At 44.9% G+C, this 19668-nt stretch overlaps 2 protein-coding genes across 3 annotated transcripts in view; one reads left to right on the plus strand and one right to left on the minus strand.

Moving 5' to 3' along the window:
* The first annotated feature begins 22 nt into the window (after positions 1 to 22).
* ARFGAP2 (ADP ribosylation factor GTPase activating protein 2) lies at positions 23 to 16234 on the plus strand. Of its 2 annotated transcripts, XM_035114961.2 has the most exons (17): positions 23 to 160; positions 562 to 680; positions 6498 to 6570; positions 6884 to 7015; positions 7107 to 7187; positions 8433 to 8535; positions 8945 to 9001; positions 10306 to 10350; positions 11428 to 11480; positions 11757 to 11893; positions 12190 to 12321; positions 13011 to 13139; positions 13228 to 13359; positions 14413 to 14539; positions 14636 to 14726; positions 14998 to 15116; positions 15957 to 16234. In XM_035114961.2, exons 1-17 carry the CDS (start codon positions 89 to 91, stop codon positions 15975 to 15977), a joined length of 1623 nt encoding a protein of 540 aa, XP_034970852.1. In that variant the 5' UTR covers positions 23 to 88; the 3' UTR covers positions 15978 to 16234. The 2 variants fall into 2 exon arrangements, with proteins under 2 accessions (XP_034970852.1, XP_034970861.1); XM_035114970.2 differs by lacking the exon at positions 10306 to 10350.
* A 2066-nt stretch (positions 16235 to 18300) lies between these two features.
* The window catches only part of CSTPP1 (centriolar satellite-associated tubulin polyglutamylase complex regulator 1), a 117411-nt gene continuing 116043 nt past the window's right edge, over positions 18301 to 19668 (minus strand). Inside the window, exon 9 of the mRNA XM_035115058.2 lies at positions 18301 to 19235. Coding sequence (XP_034970949.2) covers positions 19055 to 19235 — 181 coding nt within the window. The 3' untranslated portion in view covers positions 18301 to 19054. The remainder of the gene's footprint in view (positions 19236 to 19668) is intronic.

The raw sequence follows: 19668 nt of genomic DNA on the forward strand, positions 1-19668 counted from the left end.
CGACCCGTCGGAGGGAAACACCCCGCGCGCGGATTGGTCCCCGCGACGACCTGTTGCCGACCGCGGTGGGTGCTGGGAAAAAGAAAACATGGCGGCCGGGCCCAGCAAGGCGGAGATTCAGACCCTTTTCAAGCGGCTTCGGTCTGCGCCTCCCAACAAGGTACCGACCGCGGGGAGTTGAGGCAGGAGGCTCTGGAGTGTCTCTCTGGCCGCTGTTCCCGATGGCAGACGCCCACCGGCCCAGTGTCTTCCCTCCCCACCGTCCCCTTCCGGTTCGGTTCTGCCACCGCCGCAGCCCCCTGTCCACTTACGGCAGGGCTGGGGCCGTGAGGTTTGAGACCTTGAAGGAGGACGGCACTTGCGTCCCCTCAAAGCACAGCGGCCCGTTTCATCCCCGCAGTCCCCTTGTTTCAAGCTACAGGGTGGGGAAAGAATCGTCATAAGAGTCACTAGCGCCAGGCCAGACATACTGGCTCCGTATAAGGAAGCTGGCCTGCTTTCCCTCCTTTCCCGGTGGCTCCCTGTTGGTCTTCCTCCTAGCGTCTCTTCTGTTTCTTGTAGTCCTGCTTTGACTGCGGTGCGAAGAACCCGAGCTGGGCCAGCATCACCTATGGAGTGTTTCTCTGTATTGACTGCTCTGGGGTTCACCGGTCGCTGGGTGTGCATCTCAGCTTTATCCGGTAAGTACGAGGGTTTGGTTTTTTTGAGGGGTAAGATGAGGAACGTGAGAAATACAGGTTCCCTGCTTTAGTCGTATGGGGACCAACGATCAGAGTGGTTCATTGTGTGCAGCTCCAGTGTCTTGTGTAATTGTGGTACTTATACTTACTCCTAAAATGACTCTTGTGCTGTACAGCGTGTTTGATTAGGTAATCTTTGAGAATCCTAAGAATAGCCTAATCCCCTTTCTCTCACTTGTTCATTGTACTGCTGCTTGAAAACAGGTAGGGTATTGATATAGTTCATTATACAGATTGGTACTCACCATGAAGTTGTTGCAATAAGTGACACACTTTTAACACCTGGAAAGAAAAGTTGCTATTACTGGGTACCCTTGAGTACCCCCAGAAAAAAGCACTGGAATATATTTGTGGTGAAGTTTGTTCCTGATGACATATAACAAGAGATGGCTATTTTCGTAGTTAGACAAATATTGAATGAACTTCTTTATACTTTTCCGTTCTTCTACAGATGTAGTTATGATACTCCGAAAATGCACTGCTGATTGCTATGAAATAAAAAAATTATTTTGCACATGATGTGTGACTGCATACAAGTTTGCACTATTTAATCTATTCATATACTTCTGCAAATTGAGTGATAGATTTGTCTGTTTCTTTCTGGTATTATCATCATTTTATAGGTGGCATTAGTTAATATTTTGTGTTGTAGTGAGTGCATACTTGTTTGTACGTATACAGCATTTGAAGGGAAATTCAAAAAGAGGGGAATCATCATTGCAGGAAATGTTTCTGTTTGCCACGCAACAATCCTAGTGATTAGTTATGGAAGGAAGAGAGTTGCTACAATCATTCCTTTGCTTAAAAACTTGTTTCCACATCTATGGAAGAAAACGTTGGAGTTGGGGGCCGTGTTAGAGTTCTGTAGATCTTCTCTAGATTCCTTCCTTCGCAATGTATAAAAATAACAAGTGTTCACTGCAGTGCACTGAGACTAATTTCATACTTGAATTTTCCACCACTTGACACTTCTCCGCTGCTTTCTGTTGAAATATTTTACATTTGAGATCATGTGCAATGATCATAAAAGCTGCCCATCTCTAACACGATCTCTGACTTTATTGCACATGTAAAGTATGTTATATAAAAACTGAGCTGTGAACATGCTTGAACCAACCCTTTAAGGTGCTTTGTTGTTGTTGTTGCTGCTGTTGTCTTCTAATACTGTACAGTACATTGAAGTATTTGTCTCATTTCAATACATTTGTGAAGCTTCAAAGCCTGCACTCACCCTTTACCTGACCTACTTCTGTGAGAGTATCGGATTACTCACACAGGCTAGCTAGCTAGCCCTAGTTCTTGTTCTTACAGTATAAGCTCTTTGGCTCTTATAATAGTTCCTTACCTGAAATGCTCTCTGTTTGTCCTCGGTGAACAGAAGGAAAGTAGAATTCTGTGCTGGAGCAGGACCATGCAATTATAGCAAAGCAAGAAGTACATAGCTTCTTCTGGCTGCTGTGTCATATGACAGAAATGTGAGATATTTGATACATATTGATTTCTGGGTATGGTATCTCATGGCTGACAGTACCATATCAGGAGAAATGAAATTCATACATCTAGGGGAAACTTTCATTGGTTAGAAGACTGCCAGCTAGAATCATTTGTACTTCTGAAATTTTATTTAAATAAATGAATGTACAAAGTATGGGTACAACAGCTTTTCCAAGCTCTGGAGTGCATAATTATCTCTGGTGGTTTTCATGGCCATTTCTTCCTGTATTTATGAGCCTATAGAAGTAAAGGTAAAGGGGCTTCCGGTTTGTCGCCCGATCTGGCCGGCGGGGCTTGTCTCGAGTGCTGAGACAGCCCAGCTTTGCTGAGGGGGGGGAAGGCTGCGAAAACGCCGCAGCGCCCCAAAAGAGTTCCAGATAGAGCGTTCTGGAAACAAAGCTCCAGCGGTGCCCCATTTTTTTAGCGATTCCCCGATCCTCTGGTGAGCTCTAATAAGAGCCCCGGAGCGAAAGGGTTGCAGTCGCGGGGGCCATTTTGGAGAACAGCGTTACCTCAGCGAAGTGAAGCTTCGAGTCCGGTGGTGGTGAGCGGCAGATTCTTCCAAATTTGCTGATTCGGAAAATTGGAACCCGTGAGTAAAGCTTGAAAACATTATACCACGATATTGGACTACAATTTGGTAAACGGGAGTAAGGGAAAAAAACGGAAGCCACCTTCTCCCGCTGATTGATTTAAGAAGCAGTGTAATAAAAAGGGAGACCAGTGCCGACGAAAAGCAGTATATTATCTGAACTCCTTCAGAGATTATTTTAAAGAATTGCCTTCGGAGGCAGGGTACAGGGGTGAGATTTATTTCAAGGCTAATATTCCCTGCATTTCAAGAAAGGGAGAGCTTCTCTCCACCCCGAAATCGGTAGCCCGGAGAGGACAGTAAGCTGTTTGCGAAGATGGATGTTAACAAGGATTTGATACTTAAAAACTCTTTGACTGACTGTTTGAAATAATTTTAAAGTTGAAGTTACATATTGCGGATTATATACAGTTTCCAGTTTGGATTTGTGACAATATATGTCTTTTGTAACCATCTCCTGGCTCTCAAGCCTCGCTCCACCCACAGTAAGCTGGGAAAATGGCAACAAAAGAACACACATCAGCGTTCAAGGACAAAGTGATAAGACTCTTATGGGAATTCAGAATAGAGACGTACAAGACTCAGCAACAACTGCTGGAAATAAACCAAGACTTACAGGAGCTCAGAGAACGGGACTTACCAAATGAAAAGAAGCAAGATTTGCAAAAAGAGGAGTTGTTTAAAGAAAGAACACAAGAATTACAGGAAAAGGTCTTAACTGGAAAAAGGGTACAGGATGGGGAATGGCCGTATGATCTGAGCGACGGGAAAAAGGAAAATCAAAAGAATAAAGACGGATCACAGGAGTCAATAATGCAAGAGTCACAGGAGAGACAGAACACCCATGAGAAAAATGGACGGCAAAGAAGAAAAGAAGACTGGGGAGGGGGAGATAGAGGGGTTTGGACTTTGAATCTGGCTAGGAAGGGGGTGGGTTGAAGGAAGATTGAATATTTAACTATTCAGGACAGACAAAAAGGACTGATAACTGGACTGACGACTTTGGAACCTGCTGGACTGGAAGGGAAAGGCCGTGACCGGGGTGGGGAGGGGATAATAATGATATTTAAAAATTTGTGAAAGTAAGAATAATAAAGAGGTTCCTTGGAGGGAAAAAAATAGGCTGGTCAAAAAAAAGGTAATGAGTAGATTTGATTATGAAAAGATTTGGAAATATTAATTTAGTTTGATTAAGAGGATTTAAAAATTGGGATAGCTTTTATAACATAAGGTAATTTTTTCTTTTTTTCTGTAGTAATAGAATGGGATTAAGAATTTTGCTAAATAAGAATTGAAAATGGAAGTCGGGATAGGGGGGAGGTTGGGGAGGTCCTTTTTCTTTTCTTTTTTCTTTTTATTCCTCTTTAGTTTTTAGTTTTATTTTTCCTTTTCTTTCTTTTTTATCTTTTTCTTTTTAGGGGGGTCTTTTCCTTTTTGCCCCCCCTCCTTTTTTCTTTTGGTATTTTTTTCCTTTTTTTGGAAACTGGTTGGACGGATGCCCCCCCTTCGTTCCCTCTCTTAGAGCCTCTCGGTGGCAGGGGGGGGTGTTCTGGGGAGGGGGGGAGGGGTGGGGGAGAAATTCAACTACAAAAGGAAACACTGCCGGCTGCCTGCCTTTCGGGGGTCCCTCTGGTGGGAGGAGAGGGCTCTGGGAGGGTGGGCGGAAGTCAGTGGTAAATATGTTATGTAGTATTTCTTTTGTATGTCTGTTTTTTTTTTACTATAAAATCAATAAAATATAATTAAAAAAAGAAGAAGTAAAGGTAAAGGGACCCCTGACCATTAGGTCCAGTCGCTGACAACTCTGGGGTTGCGGCGCTCATCTCGCTTTAGTGGCTGAGGGAACTGACGTACAGCTTCCAGGTCATGTGGCCAGCATGACTAAGCCACTTCTGGCAAACCAGAGCAGTGCATGGAAACGTTGTTTACCTTCCTGCTGCAGCGGTACCTATTTATCTACTTGTACTTTGACATGCTTTTGAATTGCTAGGTTGGCAGGAGCAGGGACAACAGGAGCTCACCCCATCACGGGGATTCGAACTGCCAACCTTCTGATTGGCAAGCCCTAGGCTCTGTGGTTTAACCCACAGCGCCACCCGTGTATGTACACAAATTCGATAAGGCTTTGAAGAACATGTGAAAGAAGTTTCTGCAGAGCTGCTGGACAGCAGTGCTAAAGCCATCACATCTATTTCAACAGTACAAACACTGCTGCTGCTTTAAAAAATATTTTAAATTGATTTTCAATAAAAAGAGCATGTAAACATATCCTGTTCTACAACAGAGATCCCTCCCCCGATATCTCTTTTTGAGGGAGGAAACATTATTTCAGAGCGTACAAACACTTCTTCAAAGTATTGTTGACCACCACATACTGAGATGAGTCTTGTATCCTTCAAAATTAGCCATTTATTTATTTAGAACCTTTCTATACAGTCCCTCCTTTCATTGGATCAGATTTCCAATGTATTATGAATTACATTTGCTAATGTAATTCATAATACAATTTCAAAAAAAACGAACAAAAGCTCAAAACATGTTGAGACATATATACATTTTAAAATACCTAGTTGAATAAAAGTGTCTGAATCTAAAACCTGGCATCTAAAACCTTGTAAAGTTGGCCCCAGGCACTCCTCCTTGGGGGATGGTATTCCATAGCCAGGGTACCACCACTGAAAAACCCCTCCTTAATTCTTTCATGGTGCACTCCTGATAAAGAAGGCAGAGCAGGGCCTCAACAGAAGATCGCAAGAGAAGCAAGCTGCCTTCCTTTGTGTGTGCTTGTTTTTCCCCAATCCAAAAATTTGTCCACTTGGTATTTTTGTGTGTTTCTTGGGGGGAAAAAAGATAAATGCATGTTAGCTGGATACATCTGAAGAGTCTTTTTGCTCGTGTGTTCAAAACATATTCTCCTTGCATCTGAATTATTGTGTATCCACTACTTTGTATTCAGTCTGAAATTACTCTGGTTGACAAGCCAGATTGAAAGAGTTCAAGCAGCCAAATATAACTGGGTCAAAGCTCTGGTAACACATGAACCACTGCCACGGGTGTACCTAGAGGTTGGCTAGGTTGGCCCCCACCAAGGCTTGGAGTGGCTAGGAATCTGAGTGCCTCACCAGAGGAATCCAATTGCTGGCATGGGCCATCTCAGCAACCCTGTGGTGCCCCCTTCTCAGCCAGAAGAGTGAGTGGAGTGCCTAGCAAGGCTTAGGGAAGAAAGACAGGGGCCGGGTAAGAGTTGCAGAAGGAGGAAAAAGGAAGGGGGCAGAAGGGAAAGCAGAGAGCGGAGGGAGTAAGGTAGACAGATGGACCAATGGAGGAGGAGGAGGAGTGGAGCAGAGCAGATCTGACCCTGATGGCCACAAAGGGAGTCACTGGTGCAGTGCAAAAGGCAATGCAAAGCAGACTTTTTGAGTTTCTGGTCCTTGCTCCTGGTTATAGAGGCACTGATACAACATCTCCTTGCCCAATGGCCCAAGGACACCTCTGGCCACTGCCCTCACCCAGAAACTGACATGGGAGATATTTATTGGTTCAGGGGCACTAACTAGCTCATATATTCCCAAAGATCTGCTTGCATTGTGCATTATGTTGTTCAAATCCTTCTGAGCCTCATCTGGCGAACTTTTCTGAGATACTGACTCCAGGTTTTGTTCTCTTGTCAGGTCCACAGAGCTTGATTTCAACTGGAGCTGGTTTCAGCTGAGGTGTATGCAAGTGGGTAGCAATGCCAATGCGGTAAGGAGCCATTTGAAGTTGATGATCTTTGGTTGCATGCCTGGACTTTTTTACCATGCTCCTCTTTGGTAGATGCCATAGTCAGGTGGTTGGTGTTTTCTTAATAAATACTTGTTTATCAAACCTGCTTATAAAATAAAAGGACATGGTGGCCTGTGTTCCTGAAACTCCTGCTTCCAAGAGAAATCTGAATTGTTGCAGGTCTGTGTCTGGAATTGGGTCCTTTAGTTGCAGGAAGTCACCCGTTAGTTTCATTTGCTATTCATTTTTCTAATTTTGGACTGCAACTAAATTTCCTCTCCACCTCCGCCAGACTGCCTTTTTCCGCCAGTATGGTTGCACCACCACAGATGCCAGTGCCAAGTATAACAGCCGCACAGCCCAGATGTACAGGGAGAAGATCCGGCAGCTGGCAGCTGCTGCGATGGCCAAGTATGGGAATGATGTAAGTGCAGATGAGCCTCTTTGCTGTTGGGAAGGATCAGGGACCATGGTGCTTGCTACTGAATATGACAAACTATTTTCTCTTTTTTCAGCTCCTGATTGATGGGCTGAGTGGAACTCCAGGCCACTCCCCAGAAAAGAGTGATGCTGATTTCTTCTTGGAACATACACAGGTGTGTTGAGCCAACTTGGATTGCCCCTTTCCACCAGAAACCTTCATTGATGTGGGAACTACAGGTCATAAATGTATTTGATCCAAAACTCTGTGACTTACATAGATCAAGTTGGAGGGGCTGTGCTGCTCAGTGGTTTGGACCTGCTATATTCACTAGGTTTGCCTCCTTGAGTTGGTTGTTTACATTCATACATGTAAACTGGCCTAGTTTGCATGTCACAGTAATCAGGATTTGGCTTGGATTGTGGTGAAGATCACTCCTCCTTAACCACCACCTGTAACCTTAGGAAATTTTTCAGCCACAGATCATAGTTAAAAGGAAGAGAGATGTTAACCATAGTCCCAGGTTTGAATGACAAGCTGTGCTGTACTGACCTAAAAAGCCTGAGGAGGAGCAAAGTAGCTGCAGCCTCCTCTTTGGGAGCCAGTGTGTTCAGGCTAATCCATGAACTGACTTGGTGTGACATGGCCACGGAGTCAGATCAGTGGTCTGTTTGGCTCAGTCTTCTTTGATTTGAGTGTTGGCTGTTCTCCAGTCAGAGGTGGTCTTCCTAGCCCGCCACCCACAACCCTCCAACTGGAGATGGACCCTGGGATTCCTGTTCATGCAGAGCCTGTGTTCTACTGAGATACAGACCCCCCTTTTTTTTGTTCACAAAGGATAAGCAGGGCTCTTTCCTTGGGATCCCCTCACCCTGACCTTGCTCAGGGGCAGTATACTTCCAGATACTGAATCCTGGGTTCAAAGAGATGATTGCTTTTAGTTTCTGCACTGCTTCTGAGCTTCCTAGAAATGAAGTTTTGAACTAGTTGAACTCTTGGTTTTTGTTCAACAAGACAATTCTCTCTTACAATAGCTTATGTCTTTCCTGTCTAGAATACCTTCTCTCTAGTACAGGGGCAAGACTGGCAGATTTCCACTTTGACCCTAAACTGGAAGTTCCATTGATTTCAGGGTAGCATCTACTTAAGCTTGCTTAGGATTGTAGAGGGATTGGGTTTTCTTCTACAAAACTGTTTCTTGCCACGGAGGAGATTATGTCTAAAGATATGGGACCGGCTTGGCTCCACATTTCCCCACAAGAAGCCACCTTGTAATACTTGAGAACACTGTTAATGCTTACTGGGTGTTACACGTTTGAAATGCATATCCTGTTAATCAAGGGTTCCTGAGTTTGATCTATTTGTACTGTCTGATCCAAATTGTTGCATCTTCCTGAGGGCCAGTTCATTTTCTTTTAAGGCTTGTAATACCTGGGATGTGGCTGAGCCAGTTCAGAGAACAGTAGAGCCTTCACTAGAATTGGAGAGAACAGCAAAGTCTACTGAGAATAATGAAGCTCAACGTGAGTATCGCTATTTAGCTCCTTTTCCCCTATTGAATCTTTCTAGCCTGGCTGGAAAGACACTTCATCTTGCTTGTTCTCAGGATGGATGATGAGCAGAGGATCTGTGCAGTGCAACACATGGGTCAATATAGAGGATTGAAGAATTGCCTCATTGTTGCATGCATGTTGTGGCATCTCTCCGCAACGTTTGGCAGCCATACCCATGTTCTCTTGAAGTGAACATTTTATTTTCTCTTGGAAAAGGGTGTTTACGTTGCGTGACTTAAGTTAAGGAGTCCTGCATTTCCTATAGGGCAGGGGTGGGGAACCTCTGTCTTTCAGACATTGATGGACTACAGTTCCCATCAACCCACATCAGTGATCACGTTGCCTGGGGCTGATGAAGTGTTTGTGCTCTTGCCCATAGAGGCTGACCAGGGTCCATCTATCGACCTGCTGAGCACTTCTCCTAAAGGGTCTCTTGGTAAGTGTAAGCTCCCCTGTTTCCTATTATGTTAAACATAATGTCTCAGTGGCTCACCATTTAATTTGAATAGATGGTCTGCATTAACAACAGAGTTTATTTCAGATGCTGAATCAGGTAAGGGAGGCCAGTGCTTCTGACTCTGGAGGAGGAATTGGGTCACTTTTAAGTTTGGCTTTTGAAAATTAGAACTATAGAGTTGGAATATACCTAGACATCATCTAGTCTAACTGGCTGGTAGAGGAAATAGGCCGTTAGGCATAAAATTAGAGAATTGACCCAGCAATGCAGGAATCTCAATATGTGGTCCCTCATCCAATTTGAAACCATGCCAGATGGGTGATCTAACATCTGCTTAGAGATTTCTAACAAAAGAGACTCTCACTTCCACACAAGTATGTTCATCTGTCAGCTGCTTGTTCCATCAGGAAGCTTTTCGTAATTTTTAGTCACAATCCCCATTCTTGTAATTTTAATTTGTTGGTTTGGACCCTACCCTCCACAGTATCAAGAAGCAAATCTGCTCCATCAGTATAACGGCCTTCAAATATGAAGATGACCATTCATCCTTGCACAGAATTAAGAAAAAGATTTTATTCAATATTGGAGACTATTGCCATATATGGTATCAGCATATAATATATTCTGCAATTTCTGGATGGCCCATTCCTTCTGACCTTGAGATTCCAGTGTTTGTTTAGGTCAAAAGTAATAATTCACCAGGGGGACTGGGGTAGTATCAATCGAATAAATGCAAATTAGAACTATTACTGACTTATTCGTCAAAAGGAACTAGCCATTACTGAAGACTCTGATCTGATTCTGATTTTAACAATCCAGTCTGCTAAACCATGATGTATTGGACCAGGGATAGTTACATGCATGTTTGCTCCTCCTCCCCAAATCCATTCAACTTTGGCAAATATACCTTGTGTTCTAACCAGTTTCCCTTGACATCAAAATGGGGAAACTGCTTTACGGGCTCAAGAATATGAAACTAGAATTGGATTTGGTTTGGAGGAGGACCTTAAAGTTTCTGGATCAGATGTCACTATGAACTAAGTTGCCTTCATCAAAGCAGTGTGTATGTTGAGAAGGGCAGAGAGAGCTTGCGTGCACAGGATCCGTGCCTGGTCCAATAAACCACAATGTCTTGATTCTGGCCTATAGGTGCCACTATCCTGTGCCTGCAATTTTGCTTGGGCCTTCTCGTGGAGGATGTCTTTTGATCTCTCCTAAGCCCAGACTATACCTAGAACGTACCATTTTAATTTCCAACATGTACATGTCTTTTTCTTCCTCAGACGCATCCATGTGTCTGTCTCGGCAAGGGGCTGCTCCTGCCAGAGGTAACTGGCTAAGGGCCTGCACTGGCTACTTGTGGTGCCTTGCCTCTGCCTTCTCTTTATGTGGTTCTGCCTTCAGGCCAGGGGTTGTCTGTCTTGTACATTCAAATGGTCATTTCAAGGAAGTTGATCTTCCTCAGTAGTGAAGTTGAGAGGATCCATCCTGCTCTTTGCTATCTTTGCAGTCAGCCAACTGGACACACGTGGCTCGTTTCAAGGAGGCACTTGCGTTGCTATCTGCTTTAGGAATACTGAGCAGCCTCCCTAGAGAATGCAGCTTCAGTCCTACAGCGGTGCTTTGCTGCCGCTAGAGCTCTTCTCCAAAGGCCAACCTGAGCTCATGATCTACCAGGCACCCTTTGGCTTCTCAGGCACCAGTTTAACATATTGGGAAGTCAAAGTCTAGTTTCTCAAACCAGATTCTTTGAAGCACCACTTCTTGGCATGGTTTTTGTTGGCATGCCACCAAGGAAACGGGGCAGCTGGCAGGTCCCCAGCTGGCTCCAGCTCTGCTGGCCGATCTTACCAGCCGATCTCCGCCCCTTGGTGCAGCAACGTAATTCAGCGACCCAGGCATCAATGCCTGAGCACACTATCTCAGAAACCAGCACGAGAGGCTTGTGTAAGCATATTTACAAGCAGTTTATTAAAAGCAATTCAGGACGATAGGAAAGCATGTCTGATCTCCTTCGTGTCCAAGCAAAACCGAAAGTAATACACAAACAGAAGTTCCCAGCAGGCAATGCTGGTGTGTGTTACAGACATGTGACATGCAACAGTCCCACATCTGCCTTATGGTGGAACAGAATTTCCCAACAGTTTTATGCTGCCTTTTCAACTCAGGAAGGGGGACCACAAAGCGGCTAATCTGAAATTGCATGGTGTGGCCTGTCATACTGCCTTTGGATTTCTCTATGCTGCTGCCAGAGCTGTTGGGTGTATTAACTATGCATCTGGCACACTTGGCATAGCTTTCCTTGTGCCACAAAAGCCTTAAATAACTGCTACTAGTGTTGGGACTAACAGCAGATTTCTTGCTGTCTTTCATGTCTGCTCATTCATTTTTTTCCCCTGTTGCAGAAATAAAACCTTCACTCATTGGAAAGAAGAAGCCAGGTGCTACAAAGAAAGGGGTATGTCTGCTGAGAGGGACTTTGTCTCTCTAACTACACACATCTGTTTTTTTTCTGATAAAGATTTGCTCCCCAGTCCACATCCACCCATCCTTTAAATCATCCCTTTCAGCATTTGGAGGGGCCTCTCAAATTTGTCTTGAACTGGCCAGATTTGTTCATTGACTCTCTCTGCGCTCTGTGCATCGTTTGCAGTATATGATCCATAGTTTTGCCATTTTAAAGGCTCCACTGTGGCTTTTCTTGGAACCTTTATTCTGCTTCTGTTTCTTCCAGCTGGGGGCCAAAAAGGGTCTTGGAGCTCAAAAAGTGAGCAGCCAGAGCTTCACTGAAATTGAACGACAGGCCCATGTGGCTGAAAAGATGAGAGAACAACAGGCTGCAGAGTGCAAGAAGCAAGCTGAGGAGTCCCTGTAAGTGAGGCACACTTGCAGCATCCTCAAGTTAGGATCTGGTATATGTTTGCATGCAAAGTTATTGGGACAAGCTTCCTCTCACAGGAACACTTGTATTTGGCATGGAATCATGAAGCAATTGGCACCTAACAAAGTCAGGACTAAATCAGTATTGTCCTGCCCGGGCCTGAGCTTTTTTGAGTACGTAAAGTCTGTCCTGCTTACCCATTTCCTCATTTCAGAATGATGAGATAGGTGGGTAGTTTATATGTATTGTGGACTCCCCTGCCAGTTGATTTTGTTGTCTCCCTCAGAGTTGCCTCAATGAGATTGGCATACCAGGAGTTGCAGATTGATCGGAAGAAGGAGGAGAAGAAACTCCAGAACCTGGAAGGAAAAAAGCGTGAACAAGCTGAGAGACTGGGCATGGGATTGGTGTCCAGGAGGTATTTGCTATACATGAAGAACAAGGAGAATGTGCTGAGTGGGTAGATTTTAGTGTAACATCTGCCCCAAGATCGCTTGGGGGGGTTAGTTGCTGCTGTCTCAATAGGCAGGAGATTGTGGTTCAAGAGTTCTAGTCTACTCTATTTGGAATGGCTTGTGAATCCTGAGTATTAGCCTCAAATGTAATCTATATTTGCCCCAATCAAAAGATTGCTTCTTTCCTGTAGATCTTCAGCCCTGGGTGGCTCTTCTGCCTTTCCATCTTGTAGAATCTGATCTGAGGTATAATGAAATTTATATCTTTAGAAAATGAGACACTGTCCTGGCTCCCTCATTGTTTATTTCTTACCCGCCCAGACTGTATATAGCATAGGTTTTAGCAATGAGAAACCCCTGCTTGCAGTCTTAAGTCTCACATCTGCTTTTGCCATGATCTCTACATTCTGACTAGCTCAGGGCACAGCCTGAATGAAGTGATGTAGCTGCCTTTCTGAAAAGCCAGAATGTCTGGTTAGTGACAGGATGGGAGGCTGCCTGCAGAATTTGATGAGTAACACCTTGAGCTCCTTTAAAGGGAGGTAGACTAGATTGACTTGGGCCTTACTTTTGAGCCAATGTAGTTCTAATGGTGAGAAGTAGGTGTTGGGCTCTGCCAGTAGCGTTTCATCTTGGTGCTTCTTCCTCCTAGTTCCATCTCGCACTCTGTCCTTTCCGAGATGCAAATGATAGAACAAGAAACACCAGTGGCTGCAAAGTCCTCTCGGTCCCAGCTGGATCTGTTTGAAGACACTGGAAGTTTCACATCCGGACCACCCAAGTAAGACTGAGTGGTTGCAGTGCCATTTGCTCTTGCCCAGCTTTTCTTTATCTGGCCTGGATAAATCTCCCCTCATTTTTTTTCATAGGTACAAAGATAATCCCTTCTCATTAGGAGATGCTTTTGGCTCGCAGTGGGAAACAGACAACACCTGGGGGATTGACAAAGGGGAAGAGGAGACAGACATCACTATCTCCAGTATTCGGCCCATTGGTGAAAGGTAAAAGTGATGAGTGGAGTCCCATCTGGAAAGGAGTTTCTTGAAGAAACTGTTCAGGGACATATATGACTGCTCTTTAACCAGCACTTAACAAAAAGGCCTCTTAGGCTTTCCCAAGGCATTTTGCCTCAAGCACTGTCCAAAATGGCATCGTATTGTGGTCTGATGGAGTAAAACTTCGGAGATGTTCACAAGTAGCCTTGTTTCTCAGCCTAACCTATCCCACAGGGTGGTTGTTAGGATAAAACAGGGAGGGAGAGAAACATATGTGACACCTGAAGCTCCCAGGAGGAAAGCTGGGGTATAAATGTAATAACAACAACATTTGCAATCAATTTGCAGTGAATCTCAGAGCAATGCTTTGACTAAGCCATTGAGAAATGCTGGTCGCTTGAGTGATTCTCAGTTGCTGATGAGAGTAGGGGGCTTTTGTCTTTGTTTAACTGTGGAAAACAGTGACCAGGTTTACACACTGCAGAAACCATAGTTTAGAAAAATGATACACTAAACCTGTGGCTTAATGTGAACAAGCAATGTGCCTTAAATGTGCTGCTGAAAGGTTCTCACTGCACTCCCTGCTCCTGCTCCTGCTGTGGACAAAACAAGCCAGAGTTTGGCTTCTTGTAGCTTCTGGATCATGGCCTGAAATTTGTTTTGTCTCCAAGCTACAAGCAGTAACAAAGGTTTGTTCTTGGCAAGCTACTTGTGGTTTCTTTGGGGGAAACAAATTATGAGGCCTACAGACCCAACTCTGCCTGGTTTTGACTGTGACACATCAGGAACAGGAAGAGTGCTGTGGAAACTTTGGAACAGCCTGCAACATGACATACTGCTTATTCATTTAAAACTGTGGCTGGGTTTCAGCTATGGTTTAATGTGCTGTGTGAATCAATCCAGTGTATGACATAGCTCTTAGCTGAGGGGGCTTATGACATCCAACTAACTTGGAGTTGAACAGATGGGGTTCCACTTTCTCGCCATGGCCAAATACTGTGCACTGGGTTGTGACTCTATGGATTGCTGTTACAGTGCTTTCCTTTCCCCTCCACTCAGACCCACCAACAGAAGAGAGACAGAGAGCAAGATCTCAGTAGTAGAGTCCAGTGAAGCTCGACAGAAGTTTGCTGGGGCCAAAGCCATCTCGTCCGACATGTTCTTTGGGCGGGAAGCCGATGCAGAGGCAAGTGCTGGATGATTGTCTTCAAGCTGTTCCCACCCATCACCTGGCAACCACCAGCTTCTGTTTCCTGTGTCTTATTTTGTTTTCTCTTTCCAGTATGAGGCCAGATCCCGACTCCAACAACTCTCTGGCAGCAATGCCATCAGCTCTGCTGATCTGTTTGGAGAGTCTGAGACAGGGAACTCGGGTATGTCAGCAAACAACTTGAGAGACGGGTTTTCTTCTGTCACCAAGGGACTGGTGTGGCCCTTAACACCTATTACTTAGAAAGGGATGGGCTCGGCTGACTTTTGAGTGTCAAATCTCTGAGCAGATTACATATCTGACTCAGGCTTACAGGATCTCATAGTGGATTTCCCAACCTAGGATCTCAGCCAGCAAGGCCTCTACCATAAGATGAGCATCTTCCTCATACAGCTGAACTCTCTGATGGTGGTGTTTTCCTTACATCTCTCTAGGTGGTGTTTCAATTGGAAATGTACTGCCTGCTGCTGATATTGCCCAGTTCAAGCAAGGGGTGAAGTCTGTTGCTGGGAAGATGGCTGTTCTAGCCAATGGTGTGATGAACTCTCTTCAGGTGAGGTAGCACACCTGTTGTGTAGTCATGGCAAGAGGCTTTAAGTGCCACGCGCAGGGTTCGAACTCTGATAGTGAAGGTTACAATCCTGGAAGCCATGTGTGATGTCTTGTCCGTGGATTTTGTTTCATTCCCATTCATGTAGGGGTCAAAAAGTTTACAACACTTCTAAAGCAGCTAGCTGGTCAGTCACTAGAAGATAATAAATTACTGCACCGTGTATGCTAAATTTAAATTCCCAGCTTTTGCAAAGCTACTTGGACTCAGGTAGATAATGCAAACATATGCAAACCTTAATGCAGGCCTCATCCACACTTAACGCTGTGTGTGCAAACCTCAAGCTCACCTGCTTACACACTTGGGCTGTTCCCCTAATGCTCCTGTGCAAGGAGCTGCTTTTGTCAAATGACGGGATGACAGGGGCTCCAGCCAGTTCTCATCCTGATATTTTCTCATGTTATTGGTGAGAGCAGCTGCTTGCTTACAGTGGAGATGTTGCATGATCTGAGATGGCAGCATGGAAATTCTCTGCCAGCAAAACCTTTTACATGGTTCATAAGCCTCTTATTCAGAGCTTAGTAGGATGGCCTTGCTTTCGTCATATCCACTTGAGGGTTTCCCCATATCTGGTTGGCCATTATGAGGACAGGATGCTGGACTAGATGGGCCATGGACCTGATCCAGCAAACACTTTTACGTTCTGATATTTGGCCTGAAGTTTTAACTACTTTTTTGGGGGGGGGTGTTAGCTGCTTTATTCAGGTGCTGAGAAAAATGGCATCATTTCTGTGGGCAATGTGCTAAGTTGCCTCTTTCTGTCCTCCCTCTCTCACCTCTTAGGATCGCTATGGCTCATATTGAGGATTCAGGAGAGACTTTGAAGCTTGTGGTCATCAGCAAAACACCAATTGCACCTTGAGTCCACCTTGAAGAATTGAACAGGATTAATTTTTAGCCGAGCATGGCTGGGGGCTGCTTGAGGAGAGAAGGAGAAATGGACATGCCTGGCAATTACTTAAAAACTCTCTGGACATTATTTTCTATTTGAAATGACCCCAACCTTCAGCTAATGGAATATTGGCCCTTCCAGAGAATCCCCCACTACTACTGCTGCTGCTGCGCACTGCACAAGGGTTGCCAATTGACCTCTGTGCTGCTGCTGTTTCCACTTCCCCCAGCCCCTGGCTGTTATTAGCAGAATATGTTTGGGGGGAGAAGGAAGCTGTGTTTGAAACTCTTCCAATGGAAATGGCAGTAAATAGGGGAATGGTGGGGAATCCCCAGGGCCTAGACTGTCTTCTAGAACAGGGGGAAGTTCCGATTTTGGCACAAGGTCATTCTTACTGGCCGTGCCTTGAACCAATGTGATATAATTAGATCCCTTTTTGAGAGCAGCGATTTAAAAGCCTCCATCTGTAGCAAGCCGCGAAGGATCAAGGCATGCTTGGGTGGGCTTGTGCAAGATATTTGCAATATTATGCAAATATGCTGGACAGCTGGGGAAACATGCATTTCTTACACTGACACACACACACCCTGAACCGTGGGTTGATGCTGTTGCGAAGAGAGCATCTTCAGTTGAGGAATGAAGAGGTTATTGGGCCTGCTGTTTCATATAACCTGTTGCCTCAACTCCTTTGTGCCCTCAGGTTTCCTTTCAGACCTTTATGGAAACTGCTAATGAAACAAGGCAGTGGCCGCTCAGTCAACTGGCTCTGGCACTGTTTGTGCAACCACTGCTGTTGCTGGCCTCCCGTCCCCGGCTTACTCGGAGAGATCTACCTGAATATCATGGCCCCATCTGTGTGCTGCATGTGGGGAAAGGAAGTAGTTTCAAGGAAAGCTTCTTCCCCTTGTCGAAGCTTCACTGCTGCCCCTTTGCTCCTTCTAGCCCAGCATTCTGGTTTTTTCCCCTTTCTTAAATGACTCCAGTTAGTTTTGCTGGTGTAGATGAAGAACAGGAGCAGATGAAAGTGCTCTATTCCATCCCACAATGCTGCTTTGATGTTCGGGACAGAAGGTATCCTGCCACAAAGCCCCCTCTTGCATCTGCATGCCTTTCCCCCCTGCCTTGGTTCATGTTCTTCTGTTGGAAGAAGAATCTCCTCATCACAGTGGGAAACTCAATCCACGTGAAGCGGTGCTTGCTGTTGTAACCATTTTACATTTACCTTGCATGATAGTTGCTGTTGCAGCTGTGGGTTCATCTGAAGACTTGCGTTGTGCCTATTGTACATTCTGTTAAGGTAGCAAGTCTGTCTAATCGCTCTTCACTGGGAAATCAACCACTAAGTGTACACTGGAATGATGACTTTGGTTTCAATAAGATGCTCTTGCTAGAGAGAGAGATGAGGTTTATCAGGGTAGCTTGAGGACCCACTTTATGATGGAGCAACATCTTGCCTATTTCCATATCTGCATATTCATTAGTGCAATTGACCTGCTTTCTCCTTGCACACTTCCCCAAGAAGGTAAATGGCTGCATGGGCTTACTGGAAATCTCCCCGCCCCCTGGGTCTGCTCCACTTCTCATTTTTTTGCTCCCTGGGTTCTGAAAATGCACTGATGTTTTAACTTTGATTATTGCAAATTTGTCTTAAAGTGCTCCTTTCCAAGGCCAGGAGTTTGCAGAGCTTTGGTTTGGCCTAGTGTGCTCTCGACTGGAAGAGGGTTCTCTTCTTGGGCTGTCTGTGTACTTTGAGTTAAAACGGTAGTATTAATGAGCTTTGTTGTGGCCAAGGTTGGGCCTCTGCTGTGTGTGCGGGTCCAAAGGGGAGTGATATGGATTCTCTCCCTCCCACCCCAAGTGAATAAAATCAAATACGTGTGTGTTCCATTTCTGTGACTTCCTTTTTTAAATTCAGATGGAGCCGATGGACCCCAGGGGCAGGCAGAGCTACTCCCCTTTCTATGCCATGGGCTAGGAAGGGAAGATAGCAGACTTCAGGTGAGGTGTGAAGAGGACACAGTCTGGGTGTGAAAGCAGCCTTAAAGGATTACCAATTTGTGTTGATTTTTTTCTTTATGAAAAATGAGTAGATTTGAAACACCTTCTGTTTCACTGTTTTTTAAAAAACTTTGTACCTTCCCTACGAAGACACTTGCCAATGATTCAGTGGAGTTTTGAGTGGTATTGTCACCTTTTGCATTCCCTCAAGGTTGTAATGACTCTCAGACACATTACTTGCCTTTTACAACATGCTTTATTTACTATATATTATACTTTGTTTCCAGGGAAGTTTAAAGCTTTGCAAATTAATAAATAATGCCCTACTCCTTTCTCCTACGATAGAGCCCAGTAAGCATTTGAAAATGCTCATCGGCAATGGCCATCCCACAAAGTATGGCAGCTTAGCCCCATATTTCAAATCAGGTGACTTAACTTAAACTAACTTGTTTCAATTTTGAAGTGAAAGCTTGGAAGGTATTGGGATAGCTAACCGACTAGCAGATAGGGCATATACAGGAGGAGAAAGTAAAATAAATCTCGTGAGGACAAGAAGAGTGCTTTGAGTTACAGGCTTCATCTTGTATATTTCCTATCTTTGGATGAGGGTGAAAATGTTTCATGGTGTATAGTTTTGGGATTAGAATTGATTCTTCAAAGGTACGGTAGCTACTACTTGCTCTAGTGCTAGAACGTTTCTGCTAATTCGACTTGTTTGCCACCAGAGGGCAGTCCAACCCTGCAGCTGATGTCAGCTTTCATGGCCTAGCCATCCAATTTCCCTGCCAGTATAAGGAGAAAACAACAGTTTTGGTTAGAGGGAGCTCTGTAAGTATTGCATGAGCTATAATCGTGATGAAGAGTAAAAAGGAGCAGGTCACAAGTTGAGCTTGTGGAGGAAGGTGCTTAAACAGCTATGTTTCATCAACGCCTTCATGGCTTCAGTTACAAGGGCTGGAAATAAACTTGTACTCCCATTCATATCTATCCATCAGTTCTCAGAAGAATCTGTCTCTTCGGTGGAGCCGTCGCTTTCCACATCCATTTTCCGGCGGTGGAGGAGAGGCCTCCAAGGGGAGCTGAGTCGGAGAGAGGGGCGGGAAGGCACATTGGTCGCATCCCCACTGGCAGGGTTGGAATTGGAAAGGGAGAGCCCGGAAACCTGAGCTACCCTGCAGGAAGAAAAATGGCGCTGAGATATTTGTCATTGCAGAATCTTGTGCCACTAGTACATGGGGGAGGGATGTGGCTCACAGGTTGGCCTCACAGGGCTGCTCTGCCGCATGCACCGTTCTTGCAATGGAAGACTTAATGTTTGCAACAAGCCAAGAGCTTCATATAGCTTCCACTTCCTAAACTGCTCTTGTTTGAATGACAGGACTCTGACTTGCACAGCTAAGGCTGCCTCCTTAGTTAGAAGCCTCTGGGCCTCTTTTAAGGTGGCTAGCCAAATTGCTGTGTGAGACACCTTTTGCACTCTTGCACAGGTACTGTTTGTTGGGATTAGACTTGGGCTGGAAAATCTTCCAGTCCTCCATGTCAATTAGCAGTAACTGCTTAAAAAGGCAATTTGCTGTCTCATCAACTGCACCATTGAGCCAAGAC

This window comes from Zootoca vivipara, chromosome 1 (genome assembly GCF_963506605.1).
Source record: "Zootoca vivipara chromosome 1, rZooViv1.1, whole genome shotgun sequence".
Taxonomy (NCBI): Eukaryota; Metazoa; Chordata; class Lepidosauria; order Squamata; family Lacertidae; genus Zootoca; species Zootoca vivipara.